This window comes from Choloepus didactylus, chromosome 20 (genome assembly GCF_015220235.1).
Source record: "Choloepus didactylus isolate mChoDid1 chromosome 20, mChoDid1.pri, whole genome shotgun sequence".
In the NCBI taxonomy this organism is placed as follows: domain Eukaryota; kingdom Metazoa; phylum Chordata; class Mammalia; order Pilosa; family Megalonychidae; genus Choloepus; species Choloepus didactylus.
This window is the reverse complement of record NC_051326.1, coordinates 33914141-33933837: the sequence shown is the minus strand read 5'-3', so window position 1 is coordinate 33933837 and position 19697 is coordinate 33914141. Positions and strand designations below refer to the sequence as shown.

General features: G+C 37.4%; 1 protein-coding gene across 4 annotated transcripts in view; it reads left to right on the top strand.

Annotated features, from left to right (window-relative positions):
• The window catches only part of INTS9 (integrator complex subunit 9), a 132849-nt gene that overhangs the window by 69161 nt on the left and 43991 nt on the right, over nt 1-19697 (top strand). For all 4 annotated transcript variants that reach the window (XM_037813163.1, XM_037813161.1, XM_037813162.1 and 1 more), the window contains exons 5-6: nt 3529-3668; nt 5673-5759. In XM_037813163.1, the coding sequence (XP_037669091.1) occupies nt 3529-3668; nt 5673-5759 (227 nt within the window). The remainder of the gene's footprint in view (nt 1-3528; nt 3669-5672; nt 5760-19697) is intronic.

Below are 19697 nucleotides of genomic sequence, written 5' to 3'. Positions count from 1 at the left end.
CTGAAGGGAAGCCCCGGGCCACCAGGCCATGCAGGGACGCTCTCAGCCTTATGCAAAGATGGCTGAATGGGGCATCTCCACCCCTCCCCTCTCCTCGCACAGTTCCTCCTTCCCAGCTCCGGGACAACTGGCACTGCTCTGGGCTGTGGGCACAGCCCCGGGCAGGAGTGTCTCCAGCCCGCCAGGGAGCAGCTGCAAGCAGCAGGGTTTCTTTCTCCTTCCGGCTCTCCCCTCCGCTCCCCTGGCCTTGAGGGAATCTGCAGCAGGCTATCCTCCACACCAGACACCGAGAGGCCGGCTCAGACTGCTTCTGCCATGCTTCACTGCACGGTTTTCACCATCGCAAATGCTGCCACTCCTGGGTTTTTTCTTTCTTTTTTTTTTTTTTTTAAAAGAACCAGTCTGTCTCCAAATGCCAACCCCTGGTTTCCCCCTCACTGCAGCGTGGCTGCGGGTCTTTCAGCTGGCTTACTCACTCGTTTCAGAATGCAGACTCCCATTTCCACCAAGTGTACAGCCCCTGTGGTTCTAGCAGACCTTGTCCAGCTGGTGCATCGCTGAAACCGGTATTCTGGGTCACCTTCTGGTTTTTATCTAGTATTTTTCACAGAGGTGTTATTTTGCCCTGTCTCTCCTAGCCACCATCTTAGATTCTCTCGAATACTAAGTTTTTAAACTAGATAGTTATCATTTCACAAGTTCATCTTTTGCTGACAGCTAAAGCTTACTGATGTATTTGGGGTTCTAAAGCCATATATAAGAGTTTTCAAACCACATTTTATGACACCAATTAGTAATAGTCACTGATTTAAGGAAGAGCCCGGTCATTATAGGATTGGGAGAAAATAGGAGAGCAGTAGAAGCAGGAGAGAAGTGACTACAGTCCAGTCACTTAACTGACTTGTGGGTGAGCTAGGCAGACCCAGGACCAGGGTGAAAGAACCAGAACTAATCTCAGTCCTCATGGAATTTATAATCTAGTGTAATTACTTTAAATATCTTTGTATCCCTGTTTTAGTTTCCTTGTTGCTAAAGCAAATACCATGCAATGGGTTGGCTTAAATATCAAGAATTTATTGGCTCATGATTTTGAGGCTAGAAGTCCAAAATCAAGCCATCATCAAGGCAGTGCTTTCTCTTAGAAGGAAGACTGTGGTATTCTGGGGCTGGCTGCCAACAATCCTTAGTCTTGGCTTTTCTGTCACATGGCAATGCACATGACAGCCTCTACCAGCCTCTCCCTTCTCTCCCAGGTTCCGTTGACTTTCAACTGCTGGCTGCTCCCTCTGTGGCTTTTTTTTTTCTCTCTCTCTGACCTTGCCTATAAGGCCTCCAGTAATAAGATTAAGATCCATCTTTGTCCACATCTTATCTGAAGTAACCTCATCAGAAGGTCCTCTTTATAAGGGTTCACATGCACAGGAATGGATTGAGGTTAAGAACATGATTTTCTGGGGATACATAGCTCCAAACCACCGTAATTCCCCACAGGGTTTAGCAGAGTGTCATAAGCACCCATCTATTGTAGTTGTTTTGACCAAATTCAAGGTATATATAGAACCCAAGTATTTTATATAACAGTTTCAGAGTTAAATTTTCTTTATTGGACTCAATTGCATGATAGTTTGTGAGGAAATACATAAATGTATGTAAACATGGTTTGGATGTTAAATTTATTGCTTGAGGGGGGAATGTTTGAGTAGATACTCTTGATATATATCCAGACAGAATGAATGTGTGTGTGTGTGTGTGTGTGTGTGTGTGTGTGTATTTTTTTTTTCCTTTCCATCTGTTCTTACCAAATTTCTCATAATTCTACTCTCTGGACTGGTTCTTCTATATTGAAGAGAAATTTAAAATTTTAAAATACCCAGATACTATATATTTGAGGAAAGGTGGTGATGATTTTCAGATTTATTCTTGCTTAGATTATCATTCCCTTTTTTTTTCTTCTGGATCTATCACTGCTACTCTGTCTTAATTTCCTTATTTGTTTAAAAACAGTTCTAGAGAGGTAGTGGAGAGTAGGACCAGCAGAATATTACATGATTTTTCATCATGATGGTAAGTAAGGATCTTGTCTTGGAAGTGCTGTGTACAATATGGAATTAAGGATGGTATAAATTAGCTATTATTGTCATTAGATATTTTATTCACACAGATTGTTATTGCCCTGGTAGTGAGTATCTTATGACCTCTAATCTACATGCGGTCCTAAGAAGCTGATAATGTCTTGGCAGCTTTATTAAATTATTTTATAGGTGAAGTCATTCAACCAGAAATTACCCACAGCCAAATGGCATACTGCCTCTTACCATTTGCTTATGTCACAGACTTCTTTTTTACTTCTTCTTTGTGAGGGAAATATTAGTTCTCCTACCCATTCTACAATCTAAAACACTTCCTTAACTTTACCTAATGCTTATCCCTTAGTGCACTTTGTAGTTTCTCACAGTTAACTCTTTCATGAGGGAGAACTCAAGTGAATGACATGATGTCTCTGAGCCATAGTGTCTCGCTTTTTCCCACAGAGGGTGCTGCTTATAAAGCTGCATTCCTTCAACACGATGCACTGAGCGGAGATGAGTCACCCAGGAATCATGACCTCAAAGAGATTCAGTTATTGAGGGACAGGTGATACTTTGAGGTGTAATTGTATAAAGGGATAACTGTCATAAAAGGGATATACATAAAGTGATTTTGGAGTTCTGAAGAGGAAGTAGTCTTTCATCTGGGCAAATGAAAAAGGCTTAGTGAAAGTAAAAGAAGTAATATTTGAATTGAGCCTTAAAATACGGGTAGGACTTAACTAAATGGGGAACACATTCTATTCTTATTATTAACTCAGCAGCAAAAGAGTTTTCATAAAATTTACCAAACGTGTAACACTGTTCCTCAACTACTAATATTTTTCCCTTTTTTATATTACTCTATCTTTTCCCTTTTTATATTACCATAATAATGAGATTAAATGGTGGATTTGAGGTTAAACTTAGAATAAAATATAAGAATTTACTTTCAAGACTCCGTGGCAACTTTTTTTTTCTTTCTTTGGCTCTATATCTAGTAGTAATAGTTAAAAGTGGCCTCCCACATTTGACTTTTGAAGAGCTAGTTTGTGCTCTTTCCCATTTCTCATTACACTGAAGCAACGGTGTATTACATTCTAGTATACCTTTATGGCTTATATTGTCTTCTCTTTGCTTCAAGTTACCTGGATGCAGCTGCTAAAGTACTGTTGTCATTTATCCTCTTATGTCTGATTCAGAAGAACTGTGTTCTAGTAAAATCAGGGTACTGCTGGTGGACTGGCTACATTCTCATTGTTAGCAATCCTGTCCTGCAGCTTAATGTCAAATATTTAGGAACTATCCTAAAATGAGAAAATAGAAGTGTTGCAGCAAGTAATCATTATTCTGTAGTACAAAAAATACTTCTCTGCATTCTGACAACATCATTTTTCAGTCACATCATGTTGATCTATGTGTCCTGAACAGATATGTATCATTCCCTCCACTTTCTTTTCAGACCGAGCTAATAGATTTGTCTACAGTAGATGTGATTCTCATCTCTAACTATCACTGCATGATGGCACTGCCCTATATCACTGAGCACACCGGTTTCACAGGCACAGTATATGCTACAGAACCCACCGTTCAGATTGGCAGGTGAGAGTATTTATTCTTAACCTATTAAAATGTGACTGGAAAGCTCCTTTCCTTCAGCGAGGTTAATAGATGTTATGCCAGGAGTGATTATTTCCTTCTGAGCAACTAACTCAAAGATTAGGCATGAGTCTGTTTTGATAAAGAAATGCCCAGTAGGAATTAATGCTGTGAGTAGTCTTTGTTAATCTTTTGTTTTACATAAACTGCAAGAAAGAGCTCTCAGAGATGGCTTCCCTGTGCAGATGATACTAATTAGGGGAGGTAAGGTTTAGGAAGAGGACACAAGATACACAGAAAAGAGCTTCAGGAAAATGAACATGGCATATTTTTAAAAAGAAGAAGAAATTATATTACTTTCCTGCAAAATTCCCCCTCTTTTCATGGTTTATTGGAGACAGCTTGTAGAAAACAGGGCATAAATAATCAGATGGATAAGTCATCTCTACTGTTGTCTGAGTGAAATTCAGGACTCTAAGTAATAAAAACTACAAACTCTTCCTTTCTCTGTTCATACCAAACCTTCATATTACAGCTGGAGAAAAAAAATTATACAAAGAAAATTATGCCACAAAAAAGAATTATTTTAAAGTAAATTAACATGTATGGTACAAGTTAAAACTATCAGGACTCAAAATATGGGATCTAGGAGTTGATATAGTCTCCTAGATTTGGGTTCTATGGTCTTATAGATATGCAATATGATGGAATTAACTAGAAATGAAGCAAAATATTTTCTTGTTTTTATGCCAACCACATGACCTGCAGTGTGTACAGAAAAAGATAAGGGATATAAGGAAGGGCCATTATAGAAATGTGAAACAATTAAGGTGATCAGTTTCAATGAGAGGATAAGCTAAAAACATTAGACTGTTGTCTGAAAAAGTTAAAGCATGAGGATGGTCACATCAGACTGTTCTAATGAAAGTATAGTCAGAATGATAATGAGTTGGATCCCACATCTTAGAATGCTAGAACTAGTATTGATCCTTCATAATTGAAGTAGGAAATGGTATTAGGGCTGAATAAATAAATGGAAAGAAAATTTGTTGTTCAGCGTTCAAATGATATTGAACTAATGGTGTGCCATATCTGTATGTTGATTCTGAGAGTATTTAAGTCAATATGGATTATCTATACTAGATTAAGACAGGGAATTCAAGATATTGAGATTCTGTTTCTAGCTTTTTGGCCGTCATTTAACCCTCATGAATTATAGCAGTTCTCTGTCCCTTGTATCCCCTTATCATGTGTACCATTGATCTGATATAGTGAGGCATTTCTTATATTCTCTCAACTGCTTCTGTGATTAATCTATCTTATGATCTTTGGAGCCTATCTTTTTGCAGGTCCTTCATTTAAGTGTTGTTGTTTTTATTAGAACAAGTGTAAATTCACAGAAAAATCATGCAGAAAGCACAGAGTTCCCATAAACAGCCCCCCCTCCAATTTTCCCTGTTACTAACATTTTGTTACAATTGAGGAAACAATATTATTATATCATTATTCAGTTAAGTATTTAGGATTAGGCCTTAGAGTAATCTTCAACATAGAATTTTGCTAATTTGAAACACCTGTCAAGAACATTTATCAGTGTAAAATGTCCGCTTAATATTTTCCTTAAGAAAACAGCCCCTATCCCTGCTGCCACCAGAAAGAATTAAGTACTTCACAGCCATTTCACCTTTTCTCCTTTTATATTTTCAGTAACATAAAAGCAGAAATTTAGGATGACTGTTAAACCTTAGGTTTATACATTTCAGTGTTTAGAGACAAGAAACATGCCAGGCTTGTTTTAAAGGTGAATTAAATCAGAAATTCAATGAGATGGCTGTTTTTTGCTAAACTTTGTACGAGGCGGTATTCAAGTTTATATGCAGCAGAGAGGAAGATGATGGGGGTGGGGTGGGGCTTATTTCTACTGGCTGCAGTGTTAGAGCATCTTGTTTTTCTAATTTTTTTTTTTTTTTTAATGGATGTTCATTACTTAATTTTGTTTAAACTCAGGCTTCTCATGGAAGAGCTGGTGAATTTCATTGAAAGAGTGCCGAAGGCTCAGTCTGCCTCCTTGTGGAAGAATAAGGATGTGCAGCGGTGAGGAATAGCCCTATCTCTTTCTGTTGACGGTATTATCTTTAGTGGTTTGCAAAACAGCCTAATTTATTTTCTTATTTTATTCTTAAAGACTTATACTGATAGAACTAAATATTTTCTGTTCCCTATTGTATGAAAGGTTTACATTTGATTTAACCAGCATTTGTTGAGAAGCAACTATGTGCTAAGCACTGTGCTGGGTACAGAGGTTTTTAAAACTTAGTAAAGCAATTGGCTTCACCTCTGAGGTGCTTGGGATTTCATGGAAATTCCTATATGGCGTGTATAATAATTCACAGTGCTGGAGGCACTCAGAAAAAGAATAACTTTCTGCTTAAGGAAGCTGAGAAGGACATTCCTTAGGAGATAGCAATTAAGGCGGATATTGGAGAAAGAAAAAGACTTTTCCAGACAAAAAAAAGCGAGGAAGAAGGATTCAGACAGGCATCATAGAACATAGTGTATACAGGGAACAGAGAAGTTCAGTGAAGACTAAGGTGTATGGAATAGAGAGATGAAAGATAAAACTAGAGAAGTAAGTTGGAGTGCGATCATGAAGAATCTTCTCTGTGAAGTTTTTGGAGAGAGTAGGGAATCTGTCAGTGGATTTTTAGAAGGAAGAATGACTTGATCGTATTTATTTTGGGAAAAGTAGCTCTGGAAGAAGCGTGGAGAATGGATGGGAATGCAGAGACTGGTGGGCAAGACCAGCAGTGAGACTGTTTCAGAAGCCCAGTGTAAACAGCAGAGACCTGAACTAAAACAGCAGCAGTCAGCACGAGGAGAAGTCTAGCTTAAAAGAAATTTCTGAGATACAATTGAAAAGAGTTGATAAGAACTATAAAAAGGGCTGAGAAGAAGTATTTAGGAAGGTAAGAAGAGAGCTGAGAGTGTAGTAGCCTGGTAGTCAAGAGAAAAGGAAGTTTCTCAAAAATATGGGATAGTTAGTGGTATCTAATGCTACAGAAATATCGAGTAAGTTGGAGAGGAGACCCTTGGCCATGGAAGTTAAAAAGTCATTAACTATCCCAGAGAGATTAGTTTCAGTTGAGTGCTAGGGTCAAAAGCCATATTGTAAGAGGTGAAGTAAATAGAACTAGAACAGAGGAGGTAAGGAGGTAGCTTGATTCTACTTCCATGCTCTCTTATGTAAATTGGTAACTAAGGACACTGGTCATTCTTAATATACTGGAGTTTCTATAACCCTAGCTGCTGCCGCCTTTACCTCCCAGGCACCACAGTCCTAATCCTCAGGTCCCATCATTGAGAGTCTGAATTAAAAACCAGCCTTCTGACTTCCTAGCTAGAGGATTTTCCATATACTCATACCCAACTGCACTTTTCCCTGGCTATCTTGCCACTGACTCCTTTCCCACCAGATCAGTGATCTGTTAGTCCTCTGGTTATCTAAAGTTTAGAATGTCTCAACTTTTATGGCTCTTTTTTTTCTGCGAGAATATGTATATGTAGCTAGAATATGCTTTGTTTTTATATTATGAATGTTTCAGAGTTGTGAACATATGAGTCTCCTCTATGCATTCCTTTTATATATGTTAGTTACTTTAATTTATGTTGCACCCACTGTGCGCCAGGCACTATTCTGAATGTTTTATTCATTTAATTTATTTAGTACTTTAACAACTCTGTGAGGTATGTAGTGTTATTAATACCATTTTACAGAAGAGAAAATTGGCACAGAGAGGGTAAGTAACTTGCCCAGGGTCACCCAACTAGTAAGTGGCAGGATCTAGATTCAAATGTATACATTTTGGCTAGTCTGCAGAATCCGTGTTCTTAACCCCTATCTATGCTGGGCCTCCTCTTGTGTACATGTCTCTTCAAGCAAGTATGTGAGCCTCCTGCATGTGAGGGGAGGAACAAATATGTTTGTGCACATTTCCTCCTGTGTTTTACAGATCTTCTTCTCTCTGTTTCTTTGTTTGGAAAATGGTATATGTATGGCTTCATATTAGGAAACATTTTCTGGATGTGCATATATCTGGGTCTCATGTGTATATGAATGGCTTTCTTGATCTGCCTGCCCTACTGGCTATAGTACGTGGTCCCTTCCAGTCCTTATTTTGCATTCTTATTTTCAGCTCCCTTTTCTCGAACAGTTTGTTATGCCACCTTCCCCCTTATCTTTTTCTCTCTCATGTGCCCAATGAACTGCATGTGACCCCTGTTCTCTGTGGCTCTCTCCTTAGAAGTCTTCAGACTTTGTTTTCTGTGCCTGTGGAACCATTTTCTGTACCCATGGAACCACGTATGCTTTGGTTTCCCTTGCTTCCTCCTTTTACATTTATAGCCTTTATAGTATTCTGCCACTAATAATTTTGGCACTCCAGAAATAGTGTTCAAAGGTCAGCATTTCCTGACTTCCAAACCCTGGACCAAGTCTCAGGAAGTTCCAAATCCTTATTTTGCTGTTCTGTGACCTCAGGCAAAGTCCTTGGTAGTTTTCCTTTGCCTTCCATTCTTTATAAAATGCAACAAAATTACTAACTCAAAAAAAAAAAAAAACCACGTCATAATGTATTGGGGCAAGGTTGAATAAAACGTGAGGGAAGAGAGGGCTATGGAGGGGGGCCTAAAAGTTATTTCATAAGATGCTAAGGAAATCTCCATTTAAAAGAGGTACTAGTTGAAATAAAGCTTTGAATTTGCTATCTCACCACCTTATGGGCAAAAATTGGAAGCTATTGAAAGCTAGCTTGGTAAAGGAGCAAGGAGAATAACTTGCAGAGTTGGAGAAGAACATATTTCATTCTGATGCCTGGTGAAATATTATGTTTTGGTTTTTGAGACTGAGATGAGCCATAGATATTGTCAGTGAAAGAGGAGAGTCTCATTAAATTAAATTAAAGGAAATACGCTAAACTGTTAGACAAACCAGGAAACTCTGTCCTCTTTTCCTCGTGGATAAGCTCAGCATAAATATATTAGAAATAGTAGAATAATAAGTGGAATGAAATTTCAGAGAGAGAAAGCTACAGCATGAGTTGCCAGAAGCTGAACATCAGTGAAATTACAAAGAGAAAGAAGAGAGTAGGAGACGCCACCACATGCTTTGCCATGTGGCAAGCTAAGGACCAAAGATCGCCAGCAGCCAGCCCCAGAACGCCACAATCTTCAGAGAGAAGGTATAGCCTTAATGATGCCTTGATTTGGACTTTTTCCCAACCTCAAATCATGAGCGAATAAATTTCCATTGTTTAACCTGACCTGTTTCATGGTATTTGCTTGAGCAGCCTAGGAAACTAAAACATTATATGAAAGAATTGAAATTACCTTTAAATTCCGCTCTGTCACAAGTCATTTGATACTTGATGTCCCAAACCTGATGTCCCAAAGTACATGACACACTATATTGAGAAACATTGTTTTTTGCCATCTAGTTCATTGAAATTTTTGCCAAGTGATATTTGCTGTGTGTGATGGTTAAGTTCATGTGTCAATTTGGCTAGGTTATAGTGTCTAGTTGTTTGGTCAAGGAAGCACTGGCCTGATTGTTAATGTGAGGGTATTTCATGGATTGAAATAATCAACAAGTTGATTGCATCTATGACTGATTACATCTACAATCAACTGAGGAGAGAGCCTTCAACAGTGGGAGAAGTCTCATCCAATCAGTTGAAGGCCTTAAAGGGAGATTTTAGTCGTCAGAATGAAGAATTTCCATCTCTACTTCAGCCGGCCAGCTTCTCCTGGGTAATTCATCATTTCCTTCAAAGTCCTCATCAGAAATACCTTGATTGTCTGTATTTCTACTTACAGCCTCTTCAAAGCGATCTAGACTTTCCCTATCAAGCACTTCACAATTCTTCCAGCCTCTACCCGTTACCCAAAGCCATTTCCACATTTTTCGTTATTTATAATAGCAGCACGCCACTTTCTGGTCCAAAAATTGTTTTAGTTTTGTGGCTGCTAAAGCAAATAACATGGGTTGGCTTAAATAACACAAAATTATTGGCTCACAGTTTTGAGGCTAAAAGTCCAAAATCAAGGCCTCATCAAGGCAGTGCTTTTTCCCAGAAGACTGTGGCGTTCTGGGACTGGCTGCTGGCCATCTTTGGTCCTTGGCTTTTCTGTCACATGGCAATGCACATGTTGATGTCTTCTCCTGGTTTCTCTGGGTTCTGCTGATTCCAGCTTCTGTCTGCTCCATAGCTTTCTCTCTGTCCTTGACCTTCCCTATAAGAACTTCAGTAGTAGGATTAAGACCCATCCTGATTCAGCTGTGCTACACCTTGACTGAAATGACCTCATCAAAAGGTCCTATTTATTTTTAAGAGTTCACAACTACAGGAATGGATTAAGTTTAAGAGCATGTTTTTGTTTTTGTTCTTTTTTGGTGGGGGTGGGGGTAGGACATAGCTCCAAACCACCACACTGTGTCTTCCCTTTATTTTTTCTTCGTCCTCCTACCTCTTCCTCCTTCTCTTCCTTTTTCCCCTTCTTTGGTCTTTTGTCTTTGTTCTTTCTTCTTCTTTTCTGTAATTCCTGCATTCTCCTTGTTTAGTTCTTCTGAGGTAGGTGTAAAATATGCAGATGCCTACAGGAATAAAAGAATGAAGTGGGCTTGTGAAAACTGGACTTGTGAGTGCACACACCCCCTAAAGGGGCAGCTGACCTGCAGCTCCAGCGCATTATAGCCATATGGGAGTGTAAGGCCATCATTGCCAAATTTTTCCTTTGTTTTGTTTTTGTTTTTGTCTTTGTTTTTTAGGAAGTTCAGAATCTGGATATTTTAAATATCTTTTTTTCTTGATTTTTAAAAATTGTTCACAAATCAAAAAAAAAAAAAATCCTGTGTGATCCAAGCAAAGCACTATGTAGGCTACATTTGAGGTTTGAGTCCCCAGTTTTGGGTTTATGCTTAGAACTTACACAGGATGTTGATTAATGCCTAGAAGTAGATGTTGATTAATGCCTAGAAATAATACATCCAAGTAGCTTAAAGTTACTAATAAGACCATCAACTAAAAAAATAATAAATTTGTCAAAGTTATCTAACAAAGTCCCTTAAATCATTTGAAGTTAGTTTGAATTAGCATTTGATTTAGTATTAATATGAATACCAAAAAGAAAAAAAAAATATTATCCTTGCTTTTTGGCAGCTGTATCACTTCCTGCTCCAAATGACACTACTCCTTGAGATTTATTTAGAAGTTAGCCATCCTTCTTCCTAATTTTGACATTATAGTTTACTTGTCTTTAAAAAGAGATAGATTTTGAAGAATAGGTAAAGGAGAATCCCTGGCAATATAATTTTTGCATCTCTGACTTTCCCACACTGACTTCAAAATTTTGGTTTTTTAAGGGAAAATATATTAAGAAACTAACTCAGCCTCTAAGTATTTTTTGGTATTGTTAGGTCGGAGTCGTTCAGCAATCCACACAACGCAGCGAGTCATGGTTTAAGTAGAGTTTAAGGTTTATTAGAGGAAGAAAGCAGAAGAAAGCAGGTGGGAGCCAGCAGAAAAGAAAGAAAGAAAAAATGGCTCCAGCTCTCTATCAAAGAGCAGCATTTTTTAAAGGAAAAAAGAAACACATGGGGAGAGAAGGGTGTCCTGTGCTTTGAGTGGGTGAGGGCTTGTCAACTTTTGAGCTGACTGGTTACTAGGGGTTTAACACACTACTCTTCTTTGATGTGCACTGTATCATCTATGTGGAGGAAGCAGGCCTTTTGTCTTGTTTGTAGTCGTTCTTCTTATGGACATATCTGACCTTGCCTTACCCGCCTTTGACACGCCACTGTGGCTGGGACAGCCTTGAACAGCCTTCATTCTTTAGTTTATGGGGCACCTATTTTCTGTGAGATAGGCAGCAGGGCCCCTGGATCAGACATTCCTTCTATATGTTAGACTTTTTTTCTGGGGTCTGACAGGTATGAAGTTGGCATGTTTTTGGTGTAAGGTTAGAAAGCTACAGTCATAATTAGGGATGAATTATTACAGGACAATGTAGTAATCCTCTCACAAGCATTAAGAAATTATAGATTATGGGTGAGTTGTGTCAGTTTTTAGTACTCAGAGCTTAAAATGTGGGTGCATACCTTATAGAAGACATGCAAGAAAACATAAGCATATTGTGGTAGGGCTTTCTCTGTTCTTATACTCCTAGGATATTCATAGAGGAATTTGTCAGGTTTACCTATATGGTAGAAAGCAAATTTATAAAGTAGGGCGTTAGAGGTCATATCGATTGATGTTTGAATTTTGGATCTGCTTCTTAGCAGCTGTGGCATTTTATTTCTTCTGGCCTCAGTTTCCTCATTTATAAAATAGGAATAGTATTAGCAACTGTTGTTGTGAGGATCAGATGAGTAATATGGGTATACAGTATTTAAAACAGTGGCAGGCATGTAGTAGGTGCTCATCAAATGCCAGCATCCTTTCCTCCTTTAATGATATACTTGTTTTACATTACCCCTTTTCACTAACTAGAATGCATCTGCCTTCCACAACCTAATTTATCTTCAGATACTTCATTTCCTGATAAAGGCAAGGCTAAATAATTGACAGAAGAAAAAAGTGTTTCTAATCCCCACTGTTGCTTCTAGTTAGCTCTGCCATTCAGACTCTTTGAGACTCAATTTCCTTTTCTGTAAAATAAGAAAATTGAATTAATTATCTCTAATTTCACTTATGCTACAGTTTTAAAAGATAAGGCAGGTCCTCTATAAAGTGGCAGTACTTTGATGGAGTCATCACAATTTGTTCTTCAGCTTTGCAATTCCAGAAACTTAATTGTTTCATTTTACTCTGAATTGATTAGCTAGCTCCTGAGACACTAAATCATGCTAACCAGGATATTGACTGACAAAAAAAAATTCATTTAATTAATTTTTACTGAGATATCTGCCTGGCTCCAGAACTGGAATGGTTCATCTATCTAAGGCACTCTCTTCTAGTGGGCTAGTCCACTTAAGAGATCAAATTATAGATAAGAGATTTTTTTTTATGCGTATAGAATTAGAGCAAAGACAGATACTCTCAAGAGATGTCTTTGTCATGTTTTGGTAGCATAAGCAATTGCCTTTATCATTTCTAGAGGTAATTTGATCTAAAACAAAAATCAGGGATTATAATCTCGTTTCAGATTAATATTGAAAAATACCTGATTTAGAGGCTTGATTTTTGGTAAATTCCATGTAGATCATCATTCTACTAACACATCCCCACTCTACCCCCTGTGTCTTAAACTCCCTTTGTTGTAATGAGATGAAAAGTACTTTTCTGCTTCTTATTTCTTTGTATTCTGCTCTATAGCCATTTTATTTGTTCATTCATCAAACACTTGGCAAAGAGCCAATCCATTGTTTTATTTATCCACTTTTAAAGTGGTCCTTGTCAACTTAGAAATCTTACTCTTTAACGAAAATACATGATCTTGAGTTGCTTGTTCTACTAGATGGATGGAGGAAGAGGCTACAGCGCTCTGGCATAATGTCAAAGCTCTGTGAAAGAAGTTTATTAGGCACTCACATGTGCTAAGAACAAAACAAAACAATGAAAGTTTTTAGAATGTATTTATAGAACATTTAGGCTCTGAGAACTTGACTTTGATAAACTAGAAAGCCAGAAAAAGCAGACCTAGACCGTGGCTTTCCTTATCCAACTTATCCTAAATCAGTTAGTAATCCTAATGACTTTAATGGCTTTATAAATGTCTCTCTATAATTATGGCCTCAGGTAAGCATATGGAGAGTTTTAGGGGAAGCTGGGTTAGATGGGATGTTAGGATATGGAAGGAAGTAATGACAAAGTTACTAAATATCTAGAAAGAGTGAAAAGGGGTGTTACCAAAAGGACTATGTGGGTATAATTAAGGAATTCAAACTTATTTGTTGGGTAACTATTAAGTGCCTGACACTATGACAGGTTTGTAGAAAAATGACCAAAGATATTTGACACAGTCTCTTTATTGGAGGAGCATATCAAGTAAATATTATGTACTAAGCGGCAAGACTTTTGCTGGGCTTGGCAGATTAGTAGGATTTGAATGGGGAAAGCAGGCCATTCAAGATAAGAATCAGTATGAGCAAAAACATGGCAACGTGGCATGATTGAGAGGGGCCTGACTTGGTTAAATCATCCAGTGTGCCCTGGGGAAGAGAGAAAACAATCGAAAGATAAGTCTTAATGTGGTGCAAAAGAATAATGAAACTTTATTCTTTTGGAAAAGCAGGTAATATATTTGACCAGTCCCTATGTTAAATATTCTGTCTGATAGAAAATTTACCCAAATTACTTGTGTGGAAAATTGTATTCACCAGACATATATAAAAAAGGACACATCTAGGCATTTCTGAATAGAGAAATGACAAATAGGTAGTTTTAGATCTGAAAGGTGTAGTCAATATATAAGGTACCACAATAAGATACTCCAAGAACATGAGTATAAGGGTAAGAAGGGGACTAATATTCACTGAGTATCATATACATTTTTTATTTATATTTATATATTTTATTCATTTGCTGTAGTCCTCACAACAATTTTTGAGGGAGGTATTTTACCCTCAGTTTAGAAGTATGGAAAAAAAGGCTAAGAGGTTAAGTAAATTGTTCAATGTTGCCGCTAAAGCAAGCAAAATCAACATTGGATCTGAATAATAGCTTAGTACAAAATTTCCATACAGTTAGTTAGAGTTTGTAAAAAAAAAATGTCATTGAGAAAAACTGAGAAAAGCCCAAAGTTAGTCAAGGTATTACAACACTGACTCTGTACTAGAACACCACCCCCCAAAATTTATTATTTAATAATAACGCTGGTTCCTCTGGCTCTGGGCACGTCACAAGGCTGTAGTTGTCTCAAGGCTCAGCTGGGAGGTATCCCCTTCTTAACTCACGTGGTTGTTGACAGGTTTCTGTTCTTCATGGGCTGTTGGACTGAAGCCTCCCTCAGGTCCTTGCCCTGTGGACCTCTCCATAGAGCACCTCAAAACATGGCAGCTGGCTTCATCAGAGCAAGCAAACCAAAGGACGAGAGCCCACCAGCAAGAGATAGCAAGATTGTAACCTAATCTCAGAAGGGACAGCATTCCTTCTGTCCTATTCTCTTCATTAGAAGTGTGCTACTAGGTTCAGCCACACCCAAGGGGAGGGGATTATGTGAGGCAGGGATCAGTGGGAGCCATGTCAGAAGCTGTCTACCACAAAACCCTAAACTGAGAAGGTCAGACTCAAAACCAGAGTTGGGAACCTTCTTGGCTTTCCTCTTCTGGCTCTTTGTTCAGTTCCGTCCTAATTGTTTTTCTATACCACATCCCTGTGCTCAGGGGCAGGCAGTCTTCCCAAAGAGTACAATAGGTGTGCACCTGGCCCAGACTGGTGTCAAAAGACCTGAGAAAAAGTAGCAAATGGTCTAGGTTTCAAAGCATTATGAGTGTTTTCCACACAAAATGTGGAAGAAGATGGAGGAGGTAAGTAGATAAGTTATAGACCTTTTAGGCATGAGGGAGCCTGGCACTGGAAAAACTATGTATCTCAATTTGTAGGATATAGGCTGAAGCAAGAGAACCCAGATAAAGAAGGGCCTTACAAAGCCTTACAGCTTTAGATTTTATTCTGAAGAGGGAAAGATGAGGGTGTGTGTGCATGATGAGGTTTACATTTTTAATAGATCATTTAGATTGTTCTATTAAGGCAGGCAAGACTTTAGGTAAAGAAGACTCATGGCTTTTGACATCTCTTTTATTGTCTTCAACCTGTTAAGTTTTTCTTAAATTCAATTTAAGCTCCTTAGGGGCAGAGGCCCTATATTCGGCCTGTTATATGCTATGAACATAGTCAGTGCTAAGTAAATATCTATTGAATAAATATTGAAACATCTAAAACAATTTAATATACATAGGACAGATAGTTGAAATAAGGAAATCTTGTTTCTATTTATACTATTTGGTAAAGAAAAGGTTTATTGCTGTTTGGTAAAGAGAATTGGAACAACTTGATCTATTTGGTATTTTGGCTAAATCTGGATTTGGTGTTTACATTATTATGACTGCATAAATGCAATTCACTGGCATTATTTTTTCTTTCATGTTCAATTTTTTCATTTCTCTTGAGTTAATAATCATCTTGTTTTCTTATTTGCTTAGTTGTCTGTATAGTTACTACTAATTTATCTCTGAACTCTCCCCTGTTTAAGTCTCTCAGTGTGTTCAAGCTCAGTAGGTATTTTGACAACTTCATCTTCTTGAAAAATCCCCTCCAGTCTTTTCTTCCTCCAGTCTGATTTCAGCTGCTCTGTGGGCCTGCTGCACAACTGTCAGCTTAGGATTTTTCTTTGTTATTTTCCTGAAGATTTGTCTGTTTCTTTTGTCGGGTCCTGTGTTTTCTGGATCTTCCTTTTTCTTGTTGTTCATTTTGTAAGACATGTCCTCCCATAATTTCCTGAGAAAGATTGCATGGAAGATAAATTTTCTGAGATCTTGCATTTGCTTTTGTTCTATCATCACATTCTACTAATTGATAGAATTCCAGGTTAGATATAATTGTCTCTTAGAATTTTGAAAGCATTGCTCTATTTTTTTCTAGCTTCCAGAGATATTGTTGAAAATGTCTAGCTCCTTGGTTATGTATCCTTTTTACTCCTTTTGGGGGATTTTTAGAACCTTCTCAGTACAGGACAGTTTTCATTCATTCATGTGCTGAGTACTTAGTGGGCCCTTTCAGTTTAGAACAGGGGTGGCAAACTATAGCCACCTTAGTTTTGTGGGCCAAATCCAATTACCATTGTTTTTGTAAGTAAAGTTTCATTGGAACACAGCCATGCTCATTCATTTACATATTGTTTATGGCATTACAACAATGGAGTTGAATAGTTGTGACAAGGATTGTATATGGCCCTCAAAGTCTAAAATATCTGTGGCCCTTTATAGAAATTATTTGCAGACCCATATGTACAGAATTCTTTTACTTTTTTTTTAATTTTAATTATTATTTTCTCCCCTTATTTTCTGTGTTCTCTCTTTTTGGAACTTTTGTTATTTGAATGTTGACCCCGCCCCAGATTGGTGCTCAGATTTTTTCTTTCGTCTTTTCCAGCTCTTTGTTTTTGTTTGTTCTTTCTTCTCAGAAATTCTCTCAACTCTAGCTCCCAATCTTTCTATTGAGTTTTTCATTTCTGCTATCATATTTCTTATTTTGGCATACATTTTTCTATTTTTTTAAATTAGCCTTTATATTATAATGTAAAACACAGGTAGCAAAAACCACACAAAACTAACATATAGCTTAATTTATTATTATAAAGCAAACACTCTTAGAACCACCATCCAGGTCAAGAAAGAAAAACTCAGAAGCGCCTCCCTGTACCGCAGTCTAATCACAATCCCTTCTGAAATGTATTTCATGGGTTTCAACCCATTACATAATTGTCTTTTTTGCAGTTCAAATTGTCTTATCTTTGAAGAGTAAAAGCCTCTTCATGTAGTCAGCTGAGTCCTTTTATTATCACCTTAGTAGTCTGTGATAGTGTCCTTACAATCCAGTATGGTGAGATGTTTAAGACTCCTGGTATGTTCCCAACCCTAACTGTGAAATCGCACATTTCTCCAAAAAATCCTGGGGAATAGAATTTTAAGATCCTATTCTGGTTTCTAGCAATGCTTATTGCTACTGGATTAGTCCTTGCTTCTAGGCCTTTTCGGAAGACAGAGAATATAATACATTAATTATGATATGTTAATATAATATATATTTTCCCCCATTTTCAAAATAGTTTTACCATATATATAACATAATGCTCTTCCTTTTTAACTTTCATCTAGTCTTACTGCTGCAAGTAACCTAAATACATAATGCATACCGCCAGTCCGTATATTGATGATGCTGTAGTCATTCGGGTAGCCTGAAACTCATTCTTCAATAGATTTCTCAAGAAGGGATTATGAGAACAATATTTCCTGATTTCTTACATGTTGTAACTGTTTGTCTGCTCTTTATCCTTGAAAATCAATTTTGCTAGATGCCAGATACTCACCTTGCATCTTCTTTGAGTATTTTTAGGCATGTTACTTCTCTTTCTTCTAGTATAAAGCCTTGCTGTTGAAAACTCTTTATCTAATTTTCTTTGCCTTGTGATTCATTTCCTTTTTTTGCCTAGACACCCAAAAGTCTGTTTGGTTGTTTTCCATGTAGTCTAGATATTTTCCAAGAACATGTCTGGTGCTAGTTGTTCTGGGTCAGTATTCTCAGGTGTGCAGTGTGTTCTTTCTATATGTAGTTTCTAGTCTCTCTTTCAGTTTAGCAAAGTTTGCTTTTGTTCTCTTCCCTTTTGGGGGTTTCTGTTAGGGAATTCTGTTATCTGTTTGTTGGCTCATCCCTGCCTGTCTTCAATATTTGCCACTTTCTTTCAAATTCTTTTTATCTCTTCTTTTCTTTTTGGTTTTTAATTTGTCCTCCTATTTTTTCTTATGATATTATCTGTTAATGTTTATTCACACTTGTAATTCTGTTAGTTTGGTCTTCATTTATAAAATGTTTTATTTCTAATTATTGAGTTCTGTCACCTCATTTTTTAGCTTCTCTAATTTTTCATTTTTGTTCTTTCATGTCTTGTATAATTAATGTTTTAAGCTTATTTTGTGATTTTGATATCTAAGTTGGCGTTCTTTCATTGTCTATAAGCTGTTATACTTTTAATTTCCAAGAGCTCTTTTTATTCTCTTAATGCCCCCCCCCCCTTTAGTAGCAGTCTCTTCTCATTTCTTAGACATACAGCTTATTTTATCTCTCTAAGGATAGGTAATGATGGTTTGTTTTTAAGTTTTCTTCTACTTGACTAATTTATTTCCTCTCATTTCTCTACTCCCCATTTGTTTTGGCCTTTAATTTTAGAGACTTCTCTCAAATATCTGGTAATCCTTGGGTGTTGGCTCATATTTAAGAGTTGGACAATAAAAAAGATGATTGGAAGCTGTGTGTTTCATGAGTAAGGCTTGTTGAATTCTAGACTTAACTATAAGATAATCTGGTTGGACCACTTCATTGTGGAATCCCCAGTGTCAGTATCTTTTAGTTTTGTTTAGTTTTGTTTTTTTTCTTGAGGCTGATCAAATACTCCAGAGAAAGTTCTTCCAGTCTCCTACCCTGGAAGGGTATAAGCTTGGCTGGCAGTGTTCTGGGAGACATATGAGGAGAAGAAAATGATTGCTTTCAGTATGTAAACTTTTGCTTAAAAAAACTGCCTCCAGTTTATGATTTTCCTAGTGTAGACTCTTACATTTATCTTCTCCAGAGAATAACTTCTCTTTGCATGCCTGGGAAGGGTAGGGGCAATTGCCAAGCTATATCGAATGGCTGAAGAGATCTGGAAAGTTCTGTTTCTTAATCAGTTTGTCAACAAATCATCTTCTTTTCCAGCCCACATTCAACCTCATTTTAGACATAACTGTTGTTTCCAATCCCTGAGTGTTTTGTGGGTTCTTCATAAATTGTTACTTGAACTGAACTTCCTTGGGTCAGCTAAGTTGGTTATCATTTGTCTTTCTATTTTCTAAAATGTTTTTCCTATTGTCTTTTCTCTTGTTCTTTATGTCTCAAGGGTATGTGTGTGTGTGTGTACATGTGTGCATGCACATGTGTGTGAGAATCCCTTTACTGCATTTTGTACAGTGGTTTTTCAGAAAAGGGAACAGAGGCTAATGCATGCATTTAATTCACCAGAAATGGCTTTCCAGGTCTATTCCTGATTCTGTTGGAGCAAATGATAAAATGTTTTTTGATGACACGTTTGTTTATTGTTTGTTTTAAAGGTGCAATAACCTAACTTTTCACCTTAGGACACTGGAGAGAGAAGAGTAAGCTAAACCTAAACTAAGCTGAAGGGAGGATATAATAAAGACTAGAATGGAAATTAATGAAATAGAGAATAGACAAACAGTAGAGAAAATCAATGAAAACAACAGCTGGTTCTTTGAAAAGATCAACA